Source organism: Anoplolepis gracilipes, chromosome 4, assembly GCF_047496725.1.
Source record: "Anoplolepis gracilipes chromosome 4, ASM4749672v1, whole genome shotgun sequence".
Lineage (NCBI taxonomy): Eukaryota > Metazoa > Arthropoda > Insecta > Hymenoptera > Formicidae > Anoplolepis > Anoplolepis gracilipes.
Genome location: NC_132973.1, coordinates 11,183,454 through 11,207,846, shown reverse-complemented (window position 1 = coordinate 11,207,846; position 24,393 = coordinate 11,183,454). Strand labels below are relative to the sequence as shown.

The following is a 24,393-nucleotide window of genomic DNA, read 5'->3' as shown; positions in this document are numbered from 1 at the left end:
ATTAGTGTAATTTAGACAGAAAATTTTTCTGCGATGTCTATCTTTAAGGCCTATTGTCAAGGACAATTATATTTGTGATTAATATTTGGCAATGGGATCTAAATTTTCTAGAGGTATCGCTAGAATATTGCTGCTATAAATTCTGTAGGTGACAAACAATATTCTAACAGATACAAAAAGTAGCGATAAATTTGAATTGAGACATCTAGAAATCTATCTACATTAACAAAATATTTTTCTGAATCGACAAGTTGACATATCCTGGTCGAAAGATCATGGGAGCACGTAAAAAGACCCGTATCGCAAAACCATTTTTCCGTACATCTGCGTGACACACGCAGATGCAGATCGCGCCCGCATCCCGAGATGCTGCAACGCGATATTTAATTTAATATGTTAGTCTTTCTCAATTTCATTCGAACTACACGTGTATTTAATTTAATTTTTATTAATCGATACTGTCTTATCCATTTAACATTATTTAATCTTCTCTTTATGAACATATCAGTGCTATCCAAGGTATATTCGCAGATACCTATTAAATTGAAGATAAAATCTAATTAAACTTAATATCGAAGATAAAATATCGAAAGGACTTTACGTTTCTTTTTTTACATTAATTCCGTTTATTTTAAATGCGATCTGAGTATTGATACTTTAACTAGATCCTTAGTTATATGCTTGCATCGTAAACTATGTTTACGATCCGAGATTGAACGTAATAAGTAATCAAGCATTATGCAAAAGTTCCGCGAAATTGGCATGTTATTCGCTGAAAAACGGTAAGATCGACTAAAGATTATTCCGTTGAATTGCGTTGCAATTATTTTGATCATTATCCGAATCTTCGTTAAAAGAGATAAGAATTGACGATAAATTTAAACTTTTTATTTATTCTTTTTAAAATAAATAATTAAAAATTCTATACATTTAATTTAATCTTAAATTTTTGATGTAAAACAGAATTCTTGATATTTCTGAAATGTTAAGTATAAAGGAATGTAACAGGATATAAAGCATACAAAGAATTATAAAAATTTTATCATAGAAAATAAAAGATTTTCATACGAAGAGCAACTATACAGGAAGATTATGCATATATTTAGAGGAAACGATAAGAATAAGCCAGTGTACGATACCCGTGATAAGGGATGACGTAATCATCGTCCGACAGGACGTTCGTATTCACGTAAAACCGGAATTTTGCGGTCGGTCACAAGTATTTATTAACGTAGGCAATAATACAATACTCCCTGGATAATTTTTCCTGCGTTTATCGCAAAACAGTAGACATTTGCGCGTTACATCGCTGCGTAATAAATAGCTTCCAGTATTTTCCGTCTCGGTGAAAAACCAGGTTTTAAGGAGAAAATCATGGCGGCTTCTCGAAATCACGACTTTGTAATATCGTTCACGATATCACGTTCTATTTTATAATTGGATCAGTACATTATGCAATTTTTCTTAATTCTTACTTATTTCACATGTTACCGTCCATTTTAATAATTTTTAAAGGATAAAAAACTGAAACATTTTTGTTGTGTATGTATGTGTGTTAGTTAACTTTATTAATTTAAATTTTATTTATGTATGTCATTGTTGCATGATTCGCATACATACTGCTTGTATTTTTTTCTTTCAATTTTTTTATTAATGTTTTTAATTAATCATATTTTGACAAATATTTTCATTACACATTTTTTTTTGTGTTCAATCGTGCCCGGTATAAAAATCTATAAACAATTACGTATTTTACATATAAATTTACATATATTTATACGTATAAAATTAGTATAAATCTGTAAACAAATCTTTTCGTTAAAGTAGGAAGTCGATCTCGATAACATAGATGCGTCAAAAGTGAACTTTGTCACGACTTACAAAGTACAGTACACAGTACGGGTGCGATCGATTACGAAAGCCAGGTGCTTGTTTTTATTCCGTTATCGTTATCGCCGTTATAATCGTGACAGCGAAGAGAGACTGTCAGCACGTTTCTTTTCGCAAACGAGCTGACATTGACAGCTACCACTACAGACGACGATATCAATTGTCATTGTCATTGACTTGATTTTAACTTGGGCTCACGGACCTAACCGATGTGAAATCAATTACGACTTTCTCGCAATTTACGCCAATGTATATAACTCCTTGCGTGTTTTAAACGGAGAATTAGTGGAATTAAGGCTAACGTAAATTAGACTTGCGATCGCCTTCACTGTCGACCTCGATAGGTACATGTCGGATTTCCGGAAACTTGAGAAAACCGAGTGGATTCCAGTTGAATAGACAGACGTTGCTAACGCAAGTGTTATTTTTTTTTTTTTATAAACTTGAGATTGAAAGAAAAAAACTTTGCGTTCATCGTTTCCATTAATAAAGATATTTTACATTTACATTATAAAGCTTTGCTTTGCTCGTCGCTTAGATAATGAATATTGATGCCTGGTGATAATGATTTTGTCATTACCTGGGTGCGAGTTGTAGACTTAAGATTACAAGTTTCTAAGGTAACCGAGTTAATAAATCGATAAGACACCAGAAGCGAGGAAAGAAATTAATTCTTCATTAATCTCGAAATGTTTCGAAAAGTGTTATTGGAATGCGAAGAGAGAAACTGAAATTACGCAGAACGATATTAAAATGCAAGGAAAATAACTTGAATCGCGAACGATCAGAAGAACAAACAAAATGCGGGGCGATAAAAATGAGAATGGAAGAATTTCGAGAGACTAATTCGAATGTGATCAAAGGTGCTGGTTTCCGCGAGCGAGGGAGAATGAAATCTCTGACAAAGTCATTAAATGGTAGTTGCACAATCTAGGAGTTGGGAAACCGCTGGGAAGGCGCCGAGCTGTAGAATCTCGTTTTCTAGGACAATTACCATTCCTGCGCTTTAGCCACAATCGTGCACTTATCGAGGCAAGATCAAGAACGGGTACTCGGCATCGATAACATTCCAACGACAACGACAGTTTGCGTTGTCGAGCGAGGGTGATAACCGCGGATACGATGTCTCGGAACAATGCTCGCTCTTTTTATCTAAAATGTTTTTTATTAATTTAAAAAAGTGACTCTTATAAAAATATATCGAAAATGTATATTTCAAAAATATGACGAAATATTAATTTTTGATCAAAAGCATCTAAAACAAACTCGTAAAACATTTAGATCGATATTTTAATTCTCTATGAAATTTAGAAGAGAGAAACTTGACAGTTTAGAGATAATATAAACAAATTAACACAAATATTTTAGGGACAAAGTTTGTTAAATAAAATCGTATTGTAGTTTTTATATTTTCAGCCCGAGAGGGTGATAACCGCGGATACGATGTCTCGAAACAATGCTCGCTCTTTGTATCTAAAATATTCTTTATTAATTTAAAAAAGTGACCCTTATAAAAATATATTGAAAATGTATATTTCAAAAATATGACGAAATATTAATTTTTGATCAAAAGCATCTAAAACAAACTCGTAAAACATTTAGATCGATATTTTAATTCTCTATGAAATTTAGAAGAGAGAAACTTGACAGTTTAGAGATAATATAAACAAATTAACACAAATATTTTAGGGACAAAGTTTGTTAAATAAAATCGTATTGTAGTTTTTATATTTTCAGCCCGAGAGGGTGATAACCGCGGATACGATGTCTCGAAACAATGCTTGCTCTTTGTATCTAAAATATTCTTTATTAATTTAAAAAAGTGACCCTTATAAAAATATATTGAAAATGTATATTTCAAAAATATGACGAAATATTAATTTTTGATCAAAAGCATCTAAAACAAACTCGTAAAAAATTTAGATCGATATTTTAATTCTCTTTGAAATTTAGAGGAGAGAAACTTGACAGTTTAAGAAATAATATAAACAAACTAACACAAATATTTTAGGGACAAAGTTTGTTAAATAAAATCGTATTGTAGTTTTTATATTTTCAGCCCGAGAGGGTGATAACCGCGGATACGATGTCTCGAAACAATGCTCGCTCTTTGTATCTAAAATATTCTTTATTAATTTAAAAAAGTGACCCTTATAAAAATATATTGAAAATGTATATTTCAAAAATATGACGAAATATTAATTTTTGGTCAAAAGCATCTAAAACAAACTCGTAAAAAATTTAGATCGATATTTTAATTCTCTTTGAAATTTAGAGGAGAGAAACTTGACAGTTTAAGAAATAATATAAACAAATTAACACAAATATTTTAAGGACAAAGTTTGTTAAATAAAATCGTATTGTAGTTTTTTATATTTTCAGCCCGAGAAGGTGATAACCGCAGATACGATGTCTCGAAACAATGCTCGCTCTTTGTATCTAAAATATTCTTTATTAATTTAAAAAAGTGACCCTTATAAAAATATATTGAAAATGTATATTTCAAAAATATGACGAAATATTAATTTTTGATCAAAAGCATCTAAAACAAACTCGTAAAAAATTTAGATCGATATTTTAATTCTCTATGAAATTTAGAAGAGAGAAACTTGACAGTTTACAGATAATATTAACAAATTAACACAAATATTTTAGGGACAAAGTTTGTTAGATAGAATCGTCTTTTTTATATTTTCACCTTGAGAGATCTTTTTAATTCGTGAGGTAATTGTCAAAACATTGATCGGGATAAAAAAACATGTTCGAACAAAGGATGCAAAGTGTTAAACCAAGTCAGCTGAGCGAAACCACGAAGCTCTGGCGTTTCGCATTTTATCCGAGAAGGGACACGTTTCGCTCACGTTTACATTACGTATACGGCGGTCTCATCGGTGGTCCTACCTGTTTCCGTCTGGGCACGATGGGCCGACCGCGTAAGACGCACATACACACACGCGCTTGCACTACGTGGGGCAGACTTTGCATCTTTTTCTTTCCTTCTCCCTATACCTGCTTTTCTTACTTTCTCTTTTCTCCCCGCCTGCCAACTTGGTCCAGGGTTGGATTTGTCAATTAATGTTTAATTTTTCAATTTCTCTGCGAAATACAATCGGGATATTCCGCGAAATGTAATGCGAGGAGAAAATTATTTATGCGATAACGTTAAATAATTTCTGCAATTTAGTCTTATATTTCACAACTTGTACGTATTAATTTAATATATTTGTAATTTATTCTTATATTATATATTTAGTCTTATATGTTTCGATTTTGTCAACTTGCTTTTATTGTATTTGCTTACGATAATTTATTATTTTTTTTTTTATGTAATGAAAATAATAACGTAATATCTTCTCTTGTCTCCATTATCTACATGTGTATAATATTGGCATAAATACTTTTATACACTTTTGAGTCGTGTTTTAAGGTCGTATATTTGGAAAAGTTCGAAGAGAGAAAAGCTTTTCCATTTAGAGAAACAAAATTTTGTTATCACACGTATCTCCTACTCGGCACAAATCTCCACTTCAGTTATAGACTTGGAGTTACACGTACAAAGAAATCGAGCTCTGGCTTTGAAAATCCGAGCCTGAGTGGCAACAGTCTCCCTTCTCCACCGTTCGCTGGTGGCTCGGCGACGAACCACCGAGTGTTCGCCGACCAGTCGGAGGTCGGAGTCGGCCCGTGGCATAAGCTCGTATTGTCTGCGCGCGCCTCGCGTTTCGTCAAGTTCCTCGAGTGGATTTCGCGACGTGCCAGTGTCGTCGCGAATTTGTTCTTCAAATTCAGGATTTCTTCCTCCTTTTCTTGTATGCGTTTATTCGCTGCGAAATGTGAAACGGGTCCGCAACGTCTCGGTAAACTAGTCTCGGGACTCGCCGGGCCCCGAGGGGGTCCGAGAGAAGAGCCCGGGAGCACGCGGAATGCTGTCGCGCAACCAGGTGAAATTCGGCCGCGCCGTTGTGGTGTGCGTCATCGGGAGCGATGTAAAATTCTTCGCGAGTTCATACAAGTACATTAAAAAGCGTCCTGAGATAGTGCAACCGGGAGGAATTTGAAAAGGTAAAGACTCGTCCGTTTTTAAGTGCGAATAACAAAATAGGGTAAACTAGGGATGGCCCTAGGCTGTAATTTTTTCAATAATTGCTACATAGTGCGCTTTTTTAGTCATTACCAAAGATAATCGATATTTACGATAGTTTATGCGCATACATTATTCGAAATAACGATATTGTGAATCTTATATCATATTTTTACTTTTCACTACCTGCAAAGTTTTTCATTTGTCCACTAAAAATTGTTATGTAACGTCGAATAAATGACAGTTAAGCTATCGTAATCGCAATCGACGTTAGACACAAAGATATGTAAATCGTTATATGACTTATAATTTTTATTTTCGTTTTCACTATTTTTTTATAAATATTATGGTCATCTTTTCCTTAAAAGTTGGGTAAGATGGCCAATGCTTACGTTGCACTATTTTGACAATATAAATTTTTAATTTCAATAATATTACGTAATTTAAGCTTCAGTGAAGTTAATATGCCAAACGCTATTAAAAAATAACAAAAATAAAAATATGTTTTTTGCATTTTAAAAAACTATGGTCATCTTACCCGAGTTTATTCTATAGCTTAAAGTATTTCTTCTAAGATAAGGTTTCAACGGATTCGGAATCGAGCTACGAGTTTGGTAGCATAAATCATAGATATTTCTAGATTCTGCGTTATGTAAACCTCCATTTTTTTTAAAGATGACGAGAAATTTGTTTCAACATAACAATTTTGCAACATTGTAATCTTCATCTTTTGAAAATGTAGATTTCAGAGGAAATGATTTCCCATATCGATTAATTCATTCTTTGGTCGGATAATTCGCGAGGAAACTGACGTCCCGTATGTATCGCCTCCTTTGACCGTCATTCGACGACTCGACGACGACACCTGGCTGGTCTTTGTACGTTTCGCAGTCAACTCTGAGCGGGAGGGAATTGCATATGGTGCCGGTGTTGGCGAGCAAAACAATGCGAGTGTATTGCAGCTGTTGCGACGCGCGCAACAAATGCAGCCTGTATGCAACGTGCCAGAGAAAGTGCATTCTCTCTCTCTCTCTCTCTCTCTGTCTCTCTCTCTCTCTTTCCATTCATCGAATGCCGCGCGCGTGACACCGAAGTCAGTGACGTCAGTGACAAGCCGCTTGTCCGGAGCAGAAATTGCGTTAATCCTCGCGCTCTTTAGCGAGCATCTCTCTTCCACTACATCTAATATCCGTCCTCTTCGTCTATGCCGTTATCACTCGACGGGTCCGGAACCGATCGACGGCCAAGATCGAGCGCGAGATCTCTTGCCTCGATCGTACAAAGGCGGATAACTGTACCGACCCCCGATCTGTCTCGGCTCGACTCGCTTGACCTCCAATCGTGTGCACCTTCAACCGAAAAACCCGTTGCTCGGGGAACGGAGAAAGTCGCGCAGCACACTTTTTTCCATACGTATTATATTATACTAACGGGCTCGTGGATTTTCGTAAACCCGCACTCTGTCTCGTGGGCGTCGAGAGGACGATAAGAATCGGAGGACGAGCGGAGGCCACCTTTCCTCTCGCGTCTGGCTCTACGATATTGCGAGAGGAAACGGACTCGTGTGTCGTTGTGTCACACTTGTCTTCCTGTCGTGCCATCCGTGCTCTTCCTGTTTATGGTGCCTCCTCTTCAAGGTGCTCTCTTGCGCCAGCGTGAGCTTTTCACGGTCATTACCGCGTTATAAGCGAACGAGTTGTCGCGAGGGATTATTGACCGACAAGTAATGATTCTGTTAATTATTATTTTTATTATTTATTTTCTTTAGAAATAAATACGTCAATGAAACTTTATGAATAAACGTTGAAATTTCTAACTGAGCGGAAATAAAAATCACAGTTTACAGGTTTATGTAGAGAATATTCTCAGAACTTGTTCAACTTTATAACATCATACGCGACTATCGTGTTACGTTAATTCTTTTGCATTAAATTTAAAATAAGAGGAAAACTCATTTCGTTAGAGAAATGAAATTTTATTTATATAGTCTCTGAAATATACTTTATTATTAAATCATAACATTCATCGTAACATTTAATAGTAACATTCATGACGGTTCTATTAAATACCTGATAAAAATATAATCGCAAATTATTACTAAGATTTAATATAAATTTTTATTACGCATTTTTATGCTATGTGTAATTATATGCGTTGACATATTTGAGAATTTCTTCTTACGCTTTCTTAATTAATTATTACACGATGGAGAAAATGCTATCATGTAATGAGAATAAAACTAATTACTTATACATTCATATTTATGTAGGTATAACTTTTCCAAATTCACAATTTCCTAGAATACATGATATATAAAATCGTAAATTTTTGTTTGTATAAAAAAATTCTTATTTTTATTCGTGCCAATAGGTCTCACTTTTATTTCACATTATTATATATTGAAAAAGAAAAATCATCTCGCGAGATTTCCATAGCATTTTATTCGGTTCTCTCTTAGAGCCAGGGGCGTATAATTTATGGTCAGCGCCAACAGCCTGAGAAACTCCCGTCCTGATGACTCGGTAACCTTGTAATCGGCCGGTCCGCGGCCGAGCTTCTTAAAAATTTCACGGAAGGATCCTCGTGCAGGTTCCTCCCGTTAGCGTTCTCCTTCAGCGAGCACAGGTATTTCGAGCTCGCACGATTGTTTCGCCTTCGCGTGAAGAATGCGAGGCTGGCAATATGAGAAAGACCCCATGGCGAGATTCAGTCCCGATAAAAAAATTATATAGGTCGGTACATTCAGATTTTATAGTCTCAACAAGGTCTTTGTTTTGATGCAAAAAGATCAGTCTAGGTACATGGGAGTTTATTCGGATATGCGGAAACAGTTAAAAGGATATGTTATATTCAAACACCACCAGAGATGTGCAAAATGGGTATTTGAACCCATTGAAATAGAAAATGCAAAACAGTTGGAACATTTTTATTTAAAAATGTAAAATAAAAAATAGGTTGTATTGTTAGGCATACAATTAAATTAAAGGAAATGAAAAATAGGCATTTTTAAAATTGTTTTTAAAATAGAAATGTTTTTTTTTTAATATTAGTATATTTAAATATCTTATTTTGTTCTTGTTATTTATATTTCTTACTATTTATGCAATGGATTAGATTTTACTGTCCATTTTTTTTTTTTTTTTACACGAATAATGGTAATGAATTAATTACTGAATTATTAAACATTTAATTTATTTTACAATAAACAAGTGTAACGCAGTATTTCGTAAATGTCTTGATTTATTAATATTTAGAACTAATTTTTGATATCTCGATTAATTTTTGAGTTTGCAAGAAAAATGCACTTGAAATAGAAAATGAGTAATAAAAACTCTTTAAATGGAAAATGATTTTTGGAGACTTGAATATTTTAAATGCAAAATACAAACTAGGCATTTTATTTTTCCATTTTAAATGCATCTATTTCAAATAATGCGCATCTCTGAACACCACAATACAAAGTTTGGAGTAATCTAGCGTGTTTCAAAGACTTGACGGAGATTTAGTCGTTGAAAAATTGCACGCTCGTTAATCGAGAGGAAACGGTTCTGCTTGCGATGCGATTAGCATCTCGCGATTATTAAATTAGATGCAGCTACGGCTTATCGATTTAAGGACGCTGAACATCGAACGAGTTATCTAGCAAGGGTATATTCGCGGGAGATGGGGAAATGTGTCTCGTTACGTTCCAGTCGATATATCGTATCCGTAACCCTCTGTAAAACGGGAAAGGCGCGCGCGTGCATCGAGCCGCGAATAAACCTCGCGTAATTGCAGCTTGCACTTTAGCCGCATCGCCGTTAGATCATCGGCTGCGTTAAATTGCGACTAGCGGAAAGTGCCGCTCCGCGATTTCCTTTTCTAAAAGGTAACTTGCGCCGCATGCGGAAACCGTAAGTTATCTCGAAAATACCTTTTTGCGAAAATTTTAAAAACGTAAAAAAAGATCCAAGTATAATTTAGTAATTTTTTTAAATAGAAAAATTTAATTTTTTTTCCTTACTTTTAGAAGTTACTTTTAAATTTTCATTAATTTACATTATTCAATAATCTATCTTGATTAGATATAAATGTTTACTTTAATTTGGCATGCGTATGTACATGCATAGAAACTAAAATTTACGATAAATTATCTGGAAAGAAAAATAAATAAAAATGGAGAGATTGAAATCTCGTATATATATATATATGTATATATTATAATCTTATTTTCAACTATTTGCGCTAACTCTTTCGAATTCTAATTCGTCTAAATCTTTTGTTAAAATTATCATTCAGATTATTCACCAAAAAATCTCATTAACCGATGCTGGCACAACAATGGGACTCGCTGTACATTGTATCGTACATGACCCAAAATGCGAACGTTTCGCTTACCCTTAGGCAGTCAAGACGTCAAGTTGAAAAGTATTTACCTAACAATGAATCGCTGTCGTTCGATGAAACGCGATTTACCGGTTCTTCGTGGCCAGGTCAAGTCCTTCCGGTTTTAGAGTCGGTCCGATCTCAGACCCTCATCTGCATCTGGATGAACGAACACGGACGTCTCCCTTTCTTCGAGTCAGCTCAGCCGAGACTCTTCCTCTTTCGTTCACGGGAAGTAAGGCCAAAACTGGCATTGTTCATCGATTTTGCGTAGACGTTGACAGCATTCATCCTTCATGCCTGCAATATATGATGAATAATGTCTCGTTGCTATTCACATTGTGCAAAATTATTCATCGAGAGAGAGAGAGAGAGAGTATGTGTGAGACGTAGAAATTTAGAAAAAGATCTCTAAGAAAAAAAGAAGACTAATTTTCTTAGCGTTTATATAATTCTCTTTTAATACTCAATTTATTTCTATAAAATAGAAATTATTTAACCACCTAATATTTTTATAAATGAAAAAAAAAATCGAGACTAAATTAATCAAACAAGGTTCATTAAAGTTCCACCTTACAATTAGTATAGTGATAATCTTTAGCGCGCGCGCAGAGATCTTTTGCATTTGTGTGAAATATTTTTTAATTTATCTTTTAAAGATGGAAACCGAGGTCCGAACGCTCAAGCAAGAACTGGCGCGCACGCAGGACGCTCTAAAGGCCGCCACGAAGAAATGCCGGGATCTAGTGAAGGAGCTGGATCATCGTATCACCGGTCACGAGTCGGAAAAAATTCTACGGGATCAACAACTATCGAGGATATTGCGGGCGCTGCTGTACCTGGAGGCACGACTCAAACAGGAGCAAAAATCAATCAGGCAGATGCTATGTGAGAAGGACAATGTTATTAAAAATCAACAGCTGGAGATTACTATGCTGAGGCGGTATACGAAGAACTACATTAAGAGCAAACGTGATCGGACGACGATGGCCACCGACGCCAGGACAGTCAATGCCAATATCGAAAAAAACCTACAGAATCTCGACAATCTGCATGTAATTCGAACAAAATTATACACAATTAGCGTACAATTAGTTTCTACATTTTCTATAACGTTCAATATTTTCAATTAACTCATCATTTCCAGAGAGAGACGCTGCAGGAGAGCGGTATCGGCAAAGATATCGCAAGCCTGAAGTGCGAGATAATCACACGGCTGAATCCGGCATCGTCTGGGATCTTGGACGAGCTTAATCGCAACAGCGTGAAGAAGACGCACAGTTTTGCCGGCAGTGACATCTCCAAAGCCAGTTTGACCAGCAGCGAGAATACAGATGCATCCATCATCACCACAACGACGGAAGGTAGTCCTTCGTTGCTTAGCACGGAGGGTTTCTGCGAGGGTGAGAGTACAGATGTGTCACCTGGTTCGACCCTGAACAAGTGTTCAAGCAGGTATACGCCGACAACAGTGACCGACAGCGAGAACGAAACGACCATGATCGCGGACGAAAACGAGGAGAATATGGTAGAAGAGGGCGGTACGACGATGATGACGAAGAGAAGGGCATCCTTTCGCAGGACGAAGGGTCAAAAGATCTCATCCAAGGATTCCGATATGATAGTCGAGGTAGTCAGCATCGCGAGGACAGAGAGCAAGGATGATGGAATGGACTGCAATTTTGTCTCGGAAGATGAGAACCAGGATCCAAAAATAAATAATCGAGAAGAAAATGTTAAGGAACCGATTTACGTTAACGCCTACAATGAAGCGAACGAGAAGAATCTGCAGCAGACAGAATTGTTGAGGACAAAAGATGAGCATGGCAATAACAATAACAATAATGTGTACGTTGCAAACAATCTTTTATTTATTACGACACTTTAATTAAATATTTATCCCGTTAAATATACAATTTATATTTTTAATTTTTTTTTTAAATAATCTTTTTTCAATATGTTTTAGCAGTGAGATAAAGATCGAGACACCTGAGCTGATGGTAGAGGACACAAGCGGTAATTGGTATAGCGATCCTGACGAGGACCGATTGAATGACGACATGTTCAGGCATAGCACCTACCGACCAAATAGTAATCACAACTCTGTATTAGAGTGTGTGAATCAAATTTTACTACAAGACATGGAGGAAGAAGAAAATTCAGTATTATCGGTACCGCGCCAATTCAGACACCGTGGTAGGATCGTACATTTCCAGTCGGCTAGATTGTCCGATATCGAATCAGTAGGTTCGGAGATGGAGAGGGGTATCTCTGAAGAATCCGCTGTGGACAGTAAGGATTCTCCGAAAGAGGAGGAGCCAGTGGAAAACGAGACCGACGTGGCCGAGGACGAGTTTGGCATGAGAATCGTTCAAAAGGAATCGGATGATGATTCCAAGGACGATTCCAAAGCGATTCCGCTGGTTATCATCGAGCCCAAAATCGATGAAGAAGCAAAAAAGGCCTTAGTAAAATCTCAAGTGAATAATCCTCCCTTAAAAATGGAAAGAATTGAGGAAAAGGCTTGTCTGCAAATGTCCACACGAGGATTAACCATTGCCAGGAACTTGGATTACGAAGACATTGAATCGTTGCCGGAAGTAACGATGTCGTCGCCGACGCCGCCCAGAACACCACCGGCACTGCCACCAAAGCCACAGTTTCGCAATAATACATTAATCTTGAAAAAGATCCCGAGTCCGTCATTTTTAATCGACGAAAAGAGACAACAAGACTCTGGTGTAGATCCTTCGAAGAAAAACATTTTAGGACTGGTATCGTCGAAAGCGGCGAGGAACTTGAACCTGGAAGAGACCAAAAGTTTGACCAGGAGTTCGACGAAAGAAACGAAAGGTCGCGAAGGTGGTGGATTCTGGAAGAATAGATTCAATCACGTACGCTCGTCCTTCCAAGTGAGACAAAAAGAGCGGGACCAATCGAAAAACACTGCTAGAGTCACAAACATCGTTCGGCATTTCGAGGAGTTCAAAATCGGCGATCCTGAAGAGCAGACGAAAGATAGAACTCGGCCAAAGGAACGCCACGGTGAACTTGATCAGGTAAGATTTCTCGCGGAAGATTCATCATAAGATATTTTGAGAAAAATAATTAATTTCTAAAATAATTCTTTCCAGGACTTTGACATTCGGCAAAACTTTGAGGAGTTCAATCTGGATGAATGCGATCTGTCGGACGATCCCGATCGGCCCGAGGGCGACGGATCCGAAAGGTTAAGCTACAACGGGCTCAATAACGTCGACCAGAACGTCGCCAAAGACAACAATCTTTCTGCTACCGGTATCTGTAACGGTAGTAGCAACGGCAACGGTGAAACCGGAACCAGCGGATACGATCACTTCCTCGAGGCAACTGGCCTCAGCAACAAGTCGATCCTCACGCCTTCGAGACTGCTGAGCAATCACAAAAGCATGCTGAAACCGAAGGATGTAAAATACAAAAGCAGAATTAAAGCTACGGCAGTTCTGGAGAGGCACGGGGTGCAAGCGACGGCCGGCAATGCTACGACGACGCACGTAAGACACTGGACCGGCCCGTTTGTCTGACGTCTAGCCAGTGTCCTGCCGGGCAAAAATATCTTTCGTCCCGCTGTATCGGCCGATAACTCACCGATAAAGGCAAAATACAAAAGACTCTGAGCCTTTAATTCGCTAACGATTAATTAAATATTTTTTTAGCCGTTGTTTTCATACACGTTGAATAATTCTCGTTTTTTTACGCAAACTGGAATTTTAAATAATATCATGATCGAGGAAACAGAAAATCCTTAATAATATCAAGTAGAAAAGTACACAATCTCTCTTTCTGCCTAATAACTAATATTGTGTATAATATTATAAAAATTGTATGATTTTTAATATCTATAAAATGTACACACACGAGTCCCTTTCTAGATCTTGAAGTCGCACTTGCAGTGATTAACTTTGATCCTTTCTCGTAAGATGTTTATAATATGTTAATTTAATTGTTTCTGCTGTGAAAATATTTATAAGTCTTTGTAATCTGTGAAAAAAAATGTTTCGATTTTTTTTAGTACGATACTTTTATTTATAAAAATTGTTATCTCGAAACGAGAACTATGTATTATATCCTTCATTACCTTACATGATTTTTATTTAATGAATGTGAAGATATGTTTGGTGGTTCATTGATCACCCACACACGTCACTTTTTATTAAAACTATTGTTTAACATACAGGGTATCTCTATCTTAAATTACGTTCGCGTACATGTGTGATGATCGATAGGAATCTTACCGTAAGGTACGAATTTAATATTGAAGAATATAACGATGAGAGGATTCAATTGGAAGAATAGGATCTAACGTCGCGTTTCATCGACATCGAAGACATGTTTCCTTCAATACACAACCATATATGTTTTTTAAGTGGAATTATACAGATACAAAAAAACGTGTGTGAGTATATAAATAAAAAATATTATAATATATATTTTATTAACATAAAAAAGAAGGAAAAGAGGAAAAATGGCGTTTGATAAAAAATTGCAGGCTAAACATTCGAATTTCCGTATAAAAAATAGTATACATATATCGCGTCAAAGAAGATGAAACGGGAAAAAATTAAATAGCTTTCATAGTGCGCACTTTTGCCATACATTTAGGTTTTTTATCGTCGTATTCAACGCTAAATATATAGTGAAAACGCGCCAGCACTATCAATATAGTTATGCAATTTGTTCGTGCACACAATAGTTTAGAAGCATCGATATTTGTGAGATACGCAAAAGATCTCTAATTATAATACAAATTTCTTGCGCGTGTGTACATATATTTTTTACATATATAATCTCTACTATGTATCTAAAAAATATAACGCAAGTCTATAAAAATATGACAACGCTATCACCGGTATCAAAATTTAAACATGGGGCGTGAGAAGAAGAAACGCGTACATCGAATAAAAGTTTATCTTATTCCTTCTTAAGAGTAGTACACAATCCCCAATTTTTTTTTTTTTTTAAGCGTCGTGCGATCTTTATTCTTTCGCGCGTTATATATAAATCATTCGTTCAGGCACTCCATTTACGCTTGTTTGGCTAATATTATATCGGATACAAACGTGTACGAATATAACGGCAGGAAGAGCTCGCTCACGAAAATTCGCAGAGTTAGTTTTGGCACAAACGTCGTGTTCTTCAAGTCTCCCTTTCCGCACGGAAGTCGTAGAAGAACTGTGACAGAGAGCATAGTAGATTTATATTTATCACAAAATAATCGTAAAAAAAAGAAAAAACAAAAAACAGAATTTAATACAACGTACTTCTCTGTCCAAATCCCTTTGTGTCCACACTTTGATAACAGGAAGTTTGTTCTGTTGAAACGGGGAAAATATCAGAAAATAAATTGTAAAAAAGTATTAATTACTAACTCTACTCCCCCGAATTATCATACTCACATTTGCAGAGTGATTAATGATAAGACGAGGATTAAGCGCGAACGGAACTCCATCGAGATCGGACGAGCCTGGAAGTGTGCCGTAAACGAGCGTCGAACCAACAACGGGCAAGGCGGACGTGGGCGGTTGGGGCGCCGGCCTTGTGGGCCTGATTCTCGCATTAATACTCAGTACTTCGTAATCTCGATCACCGGACTCGTCATTATCCTTATTAGCTGCGCCACCAATTTGCGGATAAATCCCGTTCACTGGTGGTTTTGGCGAAAACTTTGGTTTCGGGGGCCTCTCGGGGGCTGGTCTGTGAGGAGATCCATTCGAAGGATTCGGGGAAGGATTTTGAAATAAGCTGAAAGAGATATCGTAAAATATAAGATGAAATTGAGATATGCCTTAGGCGCTTAATATAAAAAAAATAACTCTATATTGACTCACTCTATATTAACGTATGACGAATCTGAATTTGCGTTTATGATATCTACGGTTTTGTAGCACACGCGAACACCATTTATAACACTGAAAAGAAGAAGATAAAAATATATTACGATCTCAAGATATTGCAATTAGCTCTTTGCACTCTATGAATTTTTCTAATAATAATATATATAAATATTCTATATTTCTATATTTTTTAAACATTATATATTTAAGAAATATCGTATAGATTAGTTATTATTTTGTATTTATTTTCTGTTGTAAATTATTAATATTGATAAATATAGATAATTAAATTGTTTAAATGCTTTAACGTAAAATTATAACTACAATAAAAATATTAAACGAGTGTGCAAAGAGTTGAGCTGAATTGGCAATATTAAAAGCAACATACCCGGCAGCGGAAAATCCAATAGGAGCCAACTTGGAATCCTTGTGGATTATCCTACTGCATATTATGATATCCGTGACTGCTTTCACGCACGAGTTTTTATTTCTAATTTTATAGCACACTTGTTTCTTCCGCCAAGCTTTCTGCCCTGCAATTTATTGTTTCAAAGGGCTTACAAATTTATATATTTTATTGACAAATATAACGACACGTTAGAGAAAAAGGGAGAGAAAGACTTACTCGAATCCACAGTATACGAGATCATGTTGTATCCTTCCGGCGGAGTATCTCGTTCATTAATCACTACGATGTCTTCGACCACGCAACCAGGCGGACCCTCGGTTTTCGAGAAGCAGATGTATCTGCCCTTCTTCTTGATGAACAGACCGCTCTCTTTCCACAGATCGGCATCGGTGTCCTGGTCGTAAGTTCTCGATACCTTAACGAGACGCAACCGTATCTCTAGTTATTCAACGATAATAAGTTACACATATTATAGATAAGTATATATTAAAACACATCGGTCTCGTACCACTGTGAAGTTCGGTGGACACTTATCTACGTCTTCGACAACACTAATGGCAGTTATTGGCCTGTCGTCCGGTAACACAGCTGACACCTGATGGACCAGCATCTTACAGTTGGTCTTCTTTGACATTGCTGTGATCCCGGAAACCTGTCAATTCATTTCCGATTAGATTCCGAGTAATGCTCCAAAGAAGAATGGACCAATAAATCATAAATAATTGAGACATTTATAGGATATCAAGCACATGTCATTTTGACGTTGAAAACTGGTTTTCTGATTCACTGACGTCACGTGACCTTTTCAACGTCTTGAAATGTCGTCCTCGGTGACATTAGTCCGTCATTTTTACATCATTACATCACGTCATATTTGGTTCGAACCAACCATATTTTGACATCAAAATGTGTGCTTGCTACCTGAGTCTTGCACGTTATACAAGAGTCTACTGTACTGCTTTTTTTTCTTTTTTGCCAAATGTATTACGTCAATTATTAATAGAAATTAATTTCATTCCTAATCACCATTGCAAGAGCCATTGTTCGATGATTATCGCGAGAAAATTACGTTTGCATAAAAACTTGCGACGTAAATATAACGACGCGTCCAAAAATCATAAACGAAATCGCCCTTTTCCGATGTATCAGCAAAGCGCTCCAAAAATATCAACGTATGACCGACATTCTTCGCTCTACGGGTTTTCCAAACGCGAAGCAATCGACTATGAAACACTCGTTAATCCGATGCGATATAGCAAATCGATTGAATTCTTTGGTTGCAATCTTGTCTTACATTCTCGATTCGATTTGCAGTTTGGCTGGAGAATAGATTCGTTCAGAGACGACGCTTTTAAGACGTTCTACGTCAAGGCGGCTTGATTGTATTCGCTTATCGATAAGGAGATCTATCCATTTTTTTTATGTGTTAAGAAGCGTAAGAATAATGATTTTGGCCTTTCTCGAAAAATGACAAGCACGCTGGAATTTACGTCGAGATAAAATGAATTTTGACTCGAAATATGAAAAAATTCATAATCATATTTTATTTCATGTTTTCAATGCTTATGTTCCTCATTTAACAAGAAAAAATATTAAAAAATTAAAATACAAACACAAAAAATTAAAAAATTCTTTAAAATAAAATACAAAAAAACAAATTAACTTTTCTCGATTTACATCTCGTCTTATCTTCGCGATAAGAAAGCTTTAATATTAAAAGATATAAAGATATAAAGATAATTATCAAAGCATTTCGCATCAATCTGAGTGACATTTATGCCATGCCCCCCCCCTTTTGAAAAAAATCTTGTGAACGCCCTTGTCGATGAGTATGTAATGTATGTAGCTTGAATTAACACAACAGGCTTGAGGAAGACGAAACGTAAGAGGAAAGTAAAGTGGAACGTACGGCATGTTCGTGGAAGAATGCGCTACATTAATAATTGCGCGAACATTTCATAAACAAATTCTTTCCTTGATAAACATGTTTCTTGACAAGTTTAAAATTAAGCATAATATCAATGTTTTCGAAATCTACGAATTAATAACGATAAAACATCATTTCGTTGTATTAAAGAGGCGACTTCCTCCTGTCATTTGAACCTAAGAAAAGGTCAAATCTATCTACGAATGTTCCAATACGACAAATAAATATATTAGCATTCTAGAATTAGATCAATATAGCAATGTGTTAATCAGCTTTTATGAACCGTCTAAATAGATGTTAATACGCGGAAGAAAACGTCATACGAAAAATAAGAACGTGAGCCAGTCATCTTCCAATACTTGTTCACTGTTGCAACGCAAAAGAAAAAAGAATACGGACTCCGGAATCTTGCGAAACAATGACAATCAGGAAATCCCGCCATCTCATCTCTGAGATGATTTTCGTCTGGAGATTAAATTAATTAAGACTTTTGCGAGGTCTTTTTCGTAACCATTATTCGCACAAAGGAACAAAATCTTTGAAGCACGCCACGTTTAGCGTTGACGTAAAGCACTTGTAGATAACCATATATATATGTGTATATTTTTATCTCTCAAGATCTCTTTATATATATATATATTAAAGAGCTAAAACTCGAGAGAGATGTATCAAAGATCGATTATATATATATATATATATATAATGAATATGAGATAGGGGTAATCAGGTAATGTAAGAGATAATAGACAAATGCTGGACAAAACAAACAACACACATAACGTCACGAGTCATGAGACGCAGAGGGAAGAGCGTTTAGGGAGTCGTGGAAAACCGGCGTGATACTCAAGGGCGTGCTCGAGAAGAGAGGTCGATAGAGAGAGATATATATATACTAGTAGAGGCGACATATATGTATAAATATATATGTGTATATGTATATATTATACGTGATGTCACTCTTCCCCCTTTCGTAGATTATATTGGACGTGTCATCGGCCGCGCGACGTCGCCTGTCGTCTCTCTCGAGGCGCTCGATAGAGGTTGACCTTCTCGCGACGCCCCGATGTCGACGCTGGAACCTCCGTCACGTCTCTCCTTCTTCCTCGTCTATTCCTCACACGATCGTACACTCCGCGCTGATGACGAAGCGACGGCGATAAGACGCGAGAGAACAATTGCTTCCACCGGCGCGCATTATATTTCCGAGCGACCGACAACAGGGGATGACGTCAATCACAACGTCCAGTATCCACGCTATCACACGTTACTGTTGTCCGACGACGATGCGCGATGCGCCCTGCGAAACTGTCCGAAAACGTACCGAGCATTGCCGAGGCCGCCGAACTCCGACCTGCTCCGAGCTCCGAGCTCCGAGCTCCGACCGCGCTCCGTTAGTGACGTATTTGTTACTGTCACTTCGTCACGCATGCGCCTAGCGCCTGTGCGGCTTACGTCACGAAGTAAGAGAATAATGAAGATAGAACGCTTATCAATGTCCGTTCGCGACATGACAAATGACGGAGAATGAAATAACGTTGATTATTACAATATATGTTTCGATAACTCAATTGTGGATTCAGTTAGCGCCACTGTACGACGGGGAAAAAGCGTTCCCTAAAAAATGGGGGCATGACCCCTCTTATTCTTCTCTATCATATACTCCCTCCATTCATACCGATGGCGTAATGGTATATATTGGCGTGTGCTAATGCCGGCGTGTAGTGTGTGGTGTGTAACGTTTGTGGATGTCAAACCGTCAGATGATGTGAATCGCCGCGGTGCTCTTGTATTTATTTGACAGCTGTATCACGAATTTACTTGTATATACGAGATATTATTCTTTTTGATCTCTTACGATTTCGGAAGAGGAAAGTATCACTGTGAATTGGAAATATGACAAATATGGATAAAACTAACCCGTTTTATTACTCTTTAAGCGGTGACAAGAAAGAAGATGAGGTTATTCTGCTTTGTAATTTTTTCTCTTTTTTTTTTTTAAATAATTAAGTTGTTTACAATCAGCGAATAGAGAGAAAAATAGCATTAATTAAAGACTAACAAATTATGTGATTTCTCGTAGAAACTGTTGGAACCAATCAGGTACATTCTTCAAGTTCCTGGTAAACAGATAAGAGCAAAATTAGCTCAAGCTTTTAATTATTGGTTAAAAATATCACTCGACAGAATACAAGCAATCGAGGAAATAGTAAGCATGCTCCATAATTCAAGCATTGTGTAAGTTTGCATTTTGCTATAATCTTTTATGTGTTTTGTACAACACATTTTTCAATTACATACTTTCAAATTCTCATAATATATACATGTTTAGATTGTTATATCTTGTCAGCATAATTTTCTAGCATTAGGAAGTATTACTTTTGTAACTATTCTTTTTACAATGTATTGAACAATAATTTTCATTATTATTTTCCTATTATTATTGTGTTTTACTTATCAAACTACTGTAACACTACCAGATTTTGTACAAATTAATGGAAAGTAATTTTTACAAATTATTTGTTGAGTAAGATATTAATCCAGATAGAAATATCTTGCATATTTTTTATATATATTCAGGATATATCACAGGATGTAACTGCTACTTAATTCTTCCAAAACTATTAAAAGTAGCGAGGAAACTTTTTTTATAATTTTTATGATTTCTAAATAAATGATTAACATTTTGTAAATGAGTCATAAAAACCGCCGTCAATCTTTTAAAAAAAGCTATATATATACACTTTTCCATTAAAAAAATAGTATATATGTGTGTGTGTATATTCGATATATATATATATCATAAGATAATATATATATATTATATATAATAAGTTCAAGGAAAAGGAATTTTAGATAAGTTAAAATATATCTGAATATAATAACTATATATATAGTTATATTATTTAGATACATTTTAACTTATCTAAAATTCCTTTTGTTTGGACTTATTTTTTTGTAAATTGACATTAATTTAATATTCTAATGTTTTATTTAACATTCTAATGTTTTATTTAGTTGTGTTTTATTGTTATCTTAATGTCTTCTTTTTCTAGGAATTATACTTTTATTTACACATATTACAATTCTTACATTTTTTAACATTACCATATCATTACTTTTATATTATAATAATTGTATAAAATTGAATTTATGTTAACCAAAAATGCAAGTATATTTTTATAAAATTATTTGTTCTATTTTTATTTATAGAATTGATGATATTCAAGATAATTCCATTTTGCGAAGAGGTATTCCTGTTGCTCATTCTGTTTATGGAATTGCTAGCTCGTTGAGTGCTGCAAATTATATATTGTTTATCGCTATGGAAAGAGTTGTTAATTTGCAACATCCTGCAGTAAGTAATCAAATTCTGCTTAAAAACAAATAAGTAAGCGATACTTTATAGTCACATTATATTTACAAAAAAAGTTAAAAATAAGAGATCTTATTCTTTCCTGTAAGTGCGCAAACATTTTTAAAAAATGTAAAATTTAAATGCAGTTTTTGAGCTATCTATGATATTATACATGCTTAAATAAAAGAATAGATCAAGCCTGTGTATGTGTGTGTTCTTGATCCGTCAATCATAACTTTAATATATATTAATTATAAACTGAATAAAATGAAATGTAGCTAAAATAAAAATTGTAATTTGGCTAGAATATGAACTGCGTAAAATATTTTATGAAATTTAAAACAATAGTTCAATGTTATTGTAATTTATTATAATTGTAAAAGATAAGCTCCACATTTAGTTAGATAAAATGTAAATTCACATCATTGTGCAAACATTGTAGCGTTATCTGTTTCAGGCAACAAAAGTGTATATGGAACAATTGTTGGAACTTCACAGAGGCCAGGGAATGGACATTTTTTGGCGGGATAATTTTATTTGTCCAAGTGAGGAAGATTACAAGACCATGACAATAAGAAGTAAATGTTAATACTTGTGCATATAAACATACATATCTTTGAAATTAAAGAAAATAGGTATGAAAAAAATTAAAATATCAATTTTGCAGAGACTGGTGGCCTCTTTAACTTGGCGGTAAGATTAATGAAATTATTTTCAACTTACGAAGAAGATTTATCGTCGCTGGTAGCCATTTTGGGTTTGTACTTTCAAATACGTGATGATTATTGCAATTTGTGCCTCGGTGAGGTGAGTAATAATAATATATCTGTCACATTATATACATACTTATATAAAATGAAAAGACTTGAGTTAATTTTTTATTACAGTATACTGAAAACAAAAGTTACTGCGAGGACTTGACCGAAGGAAAATTCAGCTTTCCAATTATTCATGCCCTTACAACTAATCCTGATGATAGACAAATAATAAGTATCCTTTAATATAATATTTAGTATATTTTTTTTATTTAAAGAGACAGAGAAAAAATTTTTTTGTTATAATTAACACATTTTATTTACTAAGAAAATGTAAATAATCTTATATCACATATACACAATTTTTATAAATTTTATTACATATATAGGTTTCCTTAATAATGCCTGATAAAGATATTCTGAGACAACGAACGAAAGATATCGAAGTAAAACGTCATTGCATTAAATTATTAGAGAAATTTGGCTCTTTCAAATACACGAGAGGCGTACTTGAAGAATTGGACATGAAAGCGAGAGCTGAAATTGATCGTTTAGGAGGCAATCCGTTTTTAATAAAAATTCTAGACGAGCTTAAGAATTGGGATACTAAAGAAGCACCCAAAGATCTTTTAACCGGAACATTTTAAATTTAAGAGAGAAAGATGCATGTTAATTTATATATTTCTTTATTACGTCAAAGTACAAGGTCCCGTAGCAATGATCTATTATTAATGGTAAAAGTAAACAAGGGGTGATAGAACATGAAAAAAATGATATATGTATATTTACAAAATAATTAGTAAAAAATGCAGAATAAAGATTTTTTATAGAAGGCTTTATTTTTGAAGAAAGGAAAAAGGTTTATAAAAAACGTAGAGAATGAACATGATAATCATATCATGCTTATTTTACAAATAGTATTATTTATAAAATAATATATAAGTTGGTGTATTGTAAAGTTTGAAAATAAAAATTTAATATTGTTTTTATATATTAATATAAAAAAATATAAAAATTGTAGCCTATTTTTGTTATGTTAAAAACTATGTACTATACAAATACAATTATGATATCTTGTTCAATATTTTGGATCTTTGATTCTTCAAATGCTGACATTGTTCTTGCTTATAAAGCTTCATCACTCTTGAAATTCTCAAATTAAACTATTGAAATCAAGAGATGTGACGAATTGTGTAATCTAAATGATCAAAATTAATACCATAATCGATCTAACATTTATATTGCTCATTCAAAAAGTTTTTTTTTTTACTTTTCAAATGTGAGTCTTATTAAAATATTTAATTTCAAGAACTTCTTAATAAAAAAGAAGTTTTCTTTTCTCATCTCTCATTTTTTCATGTAAAATCATCCCCATGTAAATTGCACGTGCCAATTTTATTAGTACTATACATAACAAATTATAATAGAACAAAACTGTGAACAAGTTAAAGCAATTTTTACTGTCAGGAAAGAAGCTATTCAGTCTGTGATATTAAGAATGGAAATATTTCTTTCTCTCTTTACAGCTCTTTATATAAATAAATTTCATCAGTCAGGAGATTAGAAAGTATTTATTAGCAATCGCGCAACGTGTATACAGTAATTTAGTAGCATACTAAATAATCGCCTTATTGAAGTTTTATAGCTTTGTACGCATCATGCAATTATAATATATTATACATTTGTACCTGTTATGTTCTGAAATACATAATACATAGAAAATCATCATTTGTGAGTC

At 34.9% G+C, this 24,393-nt stretch overlaps 3 protein-coding genes across 10 annotated transcripts in view; 2 read left to right on the top strand and 1 right to left on the bottom strand.

The window, feature by feature from the left end:
• The window catches only part of LOC140665290 (uncharacterized), a 37,389-nt gene extending 22,842 nt beyond the window's left edge, over window positions 1-14,547 (top strand). For 3 of the 5 annotated variants that reach the window (XM_072891210.1, XM_072891209.1, XM_072891214.1), the window contains exons 2-5: window positions 10,996-11,391; window positions 11,484-12,184; window positions 12,303-13,395; window positions 13,471-14,547. In XM_072891210.1, the coding sequence (XP_072747311.1) occupies window positions 10,996-11,391; window positions 11,484-12,184; window positions 12,303-13,395; window positions 13,471-13,899 (2,619 nt within the window). In that variant the 3' untranslated portion in view covers window positions 13,900-14,547. Of the gene's footprint in view, window positions 1-5,289; window positions 5,953-10,995; window positions 11,392-11,483; window positions 12,185-12,302; window positions 13,396-13,470 lie in introns of those variants that run through there. The other 2 variants (XM_072891212.1, XM_072891211.1) reach the window with 2 other exon arrangements.
• A 349-nt stretch (window positions 14,548-14,896) lies between these two features.
• Window positions 14,897-19,914, bottom strand: Mvb12 (multivesicular body subunit 12-like Mvb12). Its single transcript, XM_072891216.1, has 8 exons — window positions 19,493-19,914; window positions 17,127-17,270; window positions 16,835-17,033; window positions 16,598-16,742; window positions 16,204-16,284; window positions 15,772-16,117; window positions 15,637-15,687; window positions 14,897-15,547 (listed from the first exon to the last, which is right to left on the bottom strand). The coding sequence occupies exons 2-8, from the start codon at window positions 17,250-17,252 to the stop codon at window positions 15,512-15,514; spliced, it is 984 nt and encodes a 327-aa protein (XP_072747317.1). The 5' UTR covers window positions 17,253-17,270; window positions 19,493-19,914; the 3' UTR covers window positions 14,897-15,511.
• A 131-nt stretch (window positions 19,915-20,045) lies between these two features.
• On the top strand, window positions 20,046-24,380 carry Qm (geranylgeranyl pyrophosphate synthase quemao). 4 transcript variants are annotated; one of them, XM_072891220.1, is made up of 7 exons: window positions 20,046-20,504; window positions 20,626-20,780; window positions 21,756-21,900; window positions 22,358-22,478; window positions 22,568-22,707; window positions 22,788-22,890; window positions 23,045-23,206. In XM_072891220.1, exons 1-7 carry the CDS (start codon window positions 20,439-20,441, stop codon window positions 23,062-23,064), a joined length of 750 nt encoding a protein of 249 aa, XP_072747321.1. In that variant the 5' UTR covers window positions 20,046-20,438; the 3' UTR covers window positions 23,065-23,206. The 4 variants fall into 4 exon arrangements, with proteins under 4 accessions (XP_072747321.1, XP_072747318.1, XP_072747320.1 ...); XM_072891217.1 differs by having other exon boundaries at window positions 20,052-20,504; window positions 22,788-22,886; window positions 23,045-24,380; XM_072891219.1 differs by having other exon boundaries at window positions 20,052-20,517; window positions 22,788-22,886; window positions 23,045-24,380.
• Window positions 24,381-24,393: the final 13 nt, after the last annotated feature.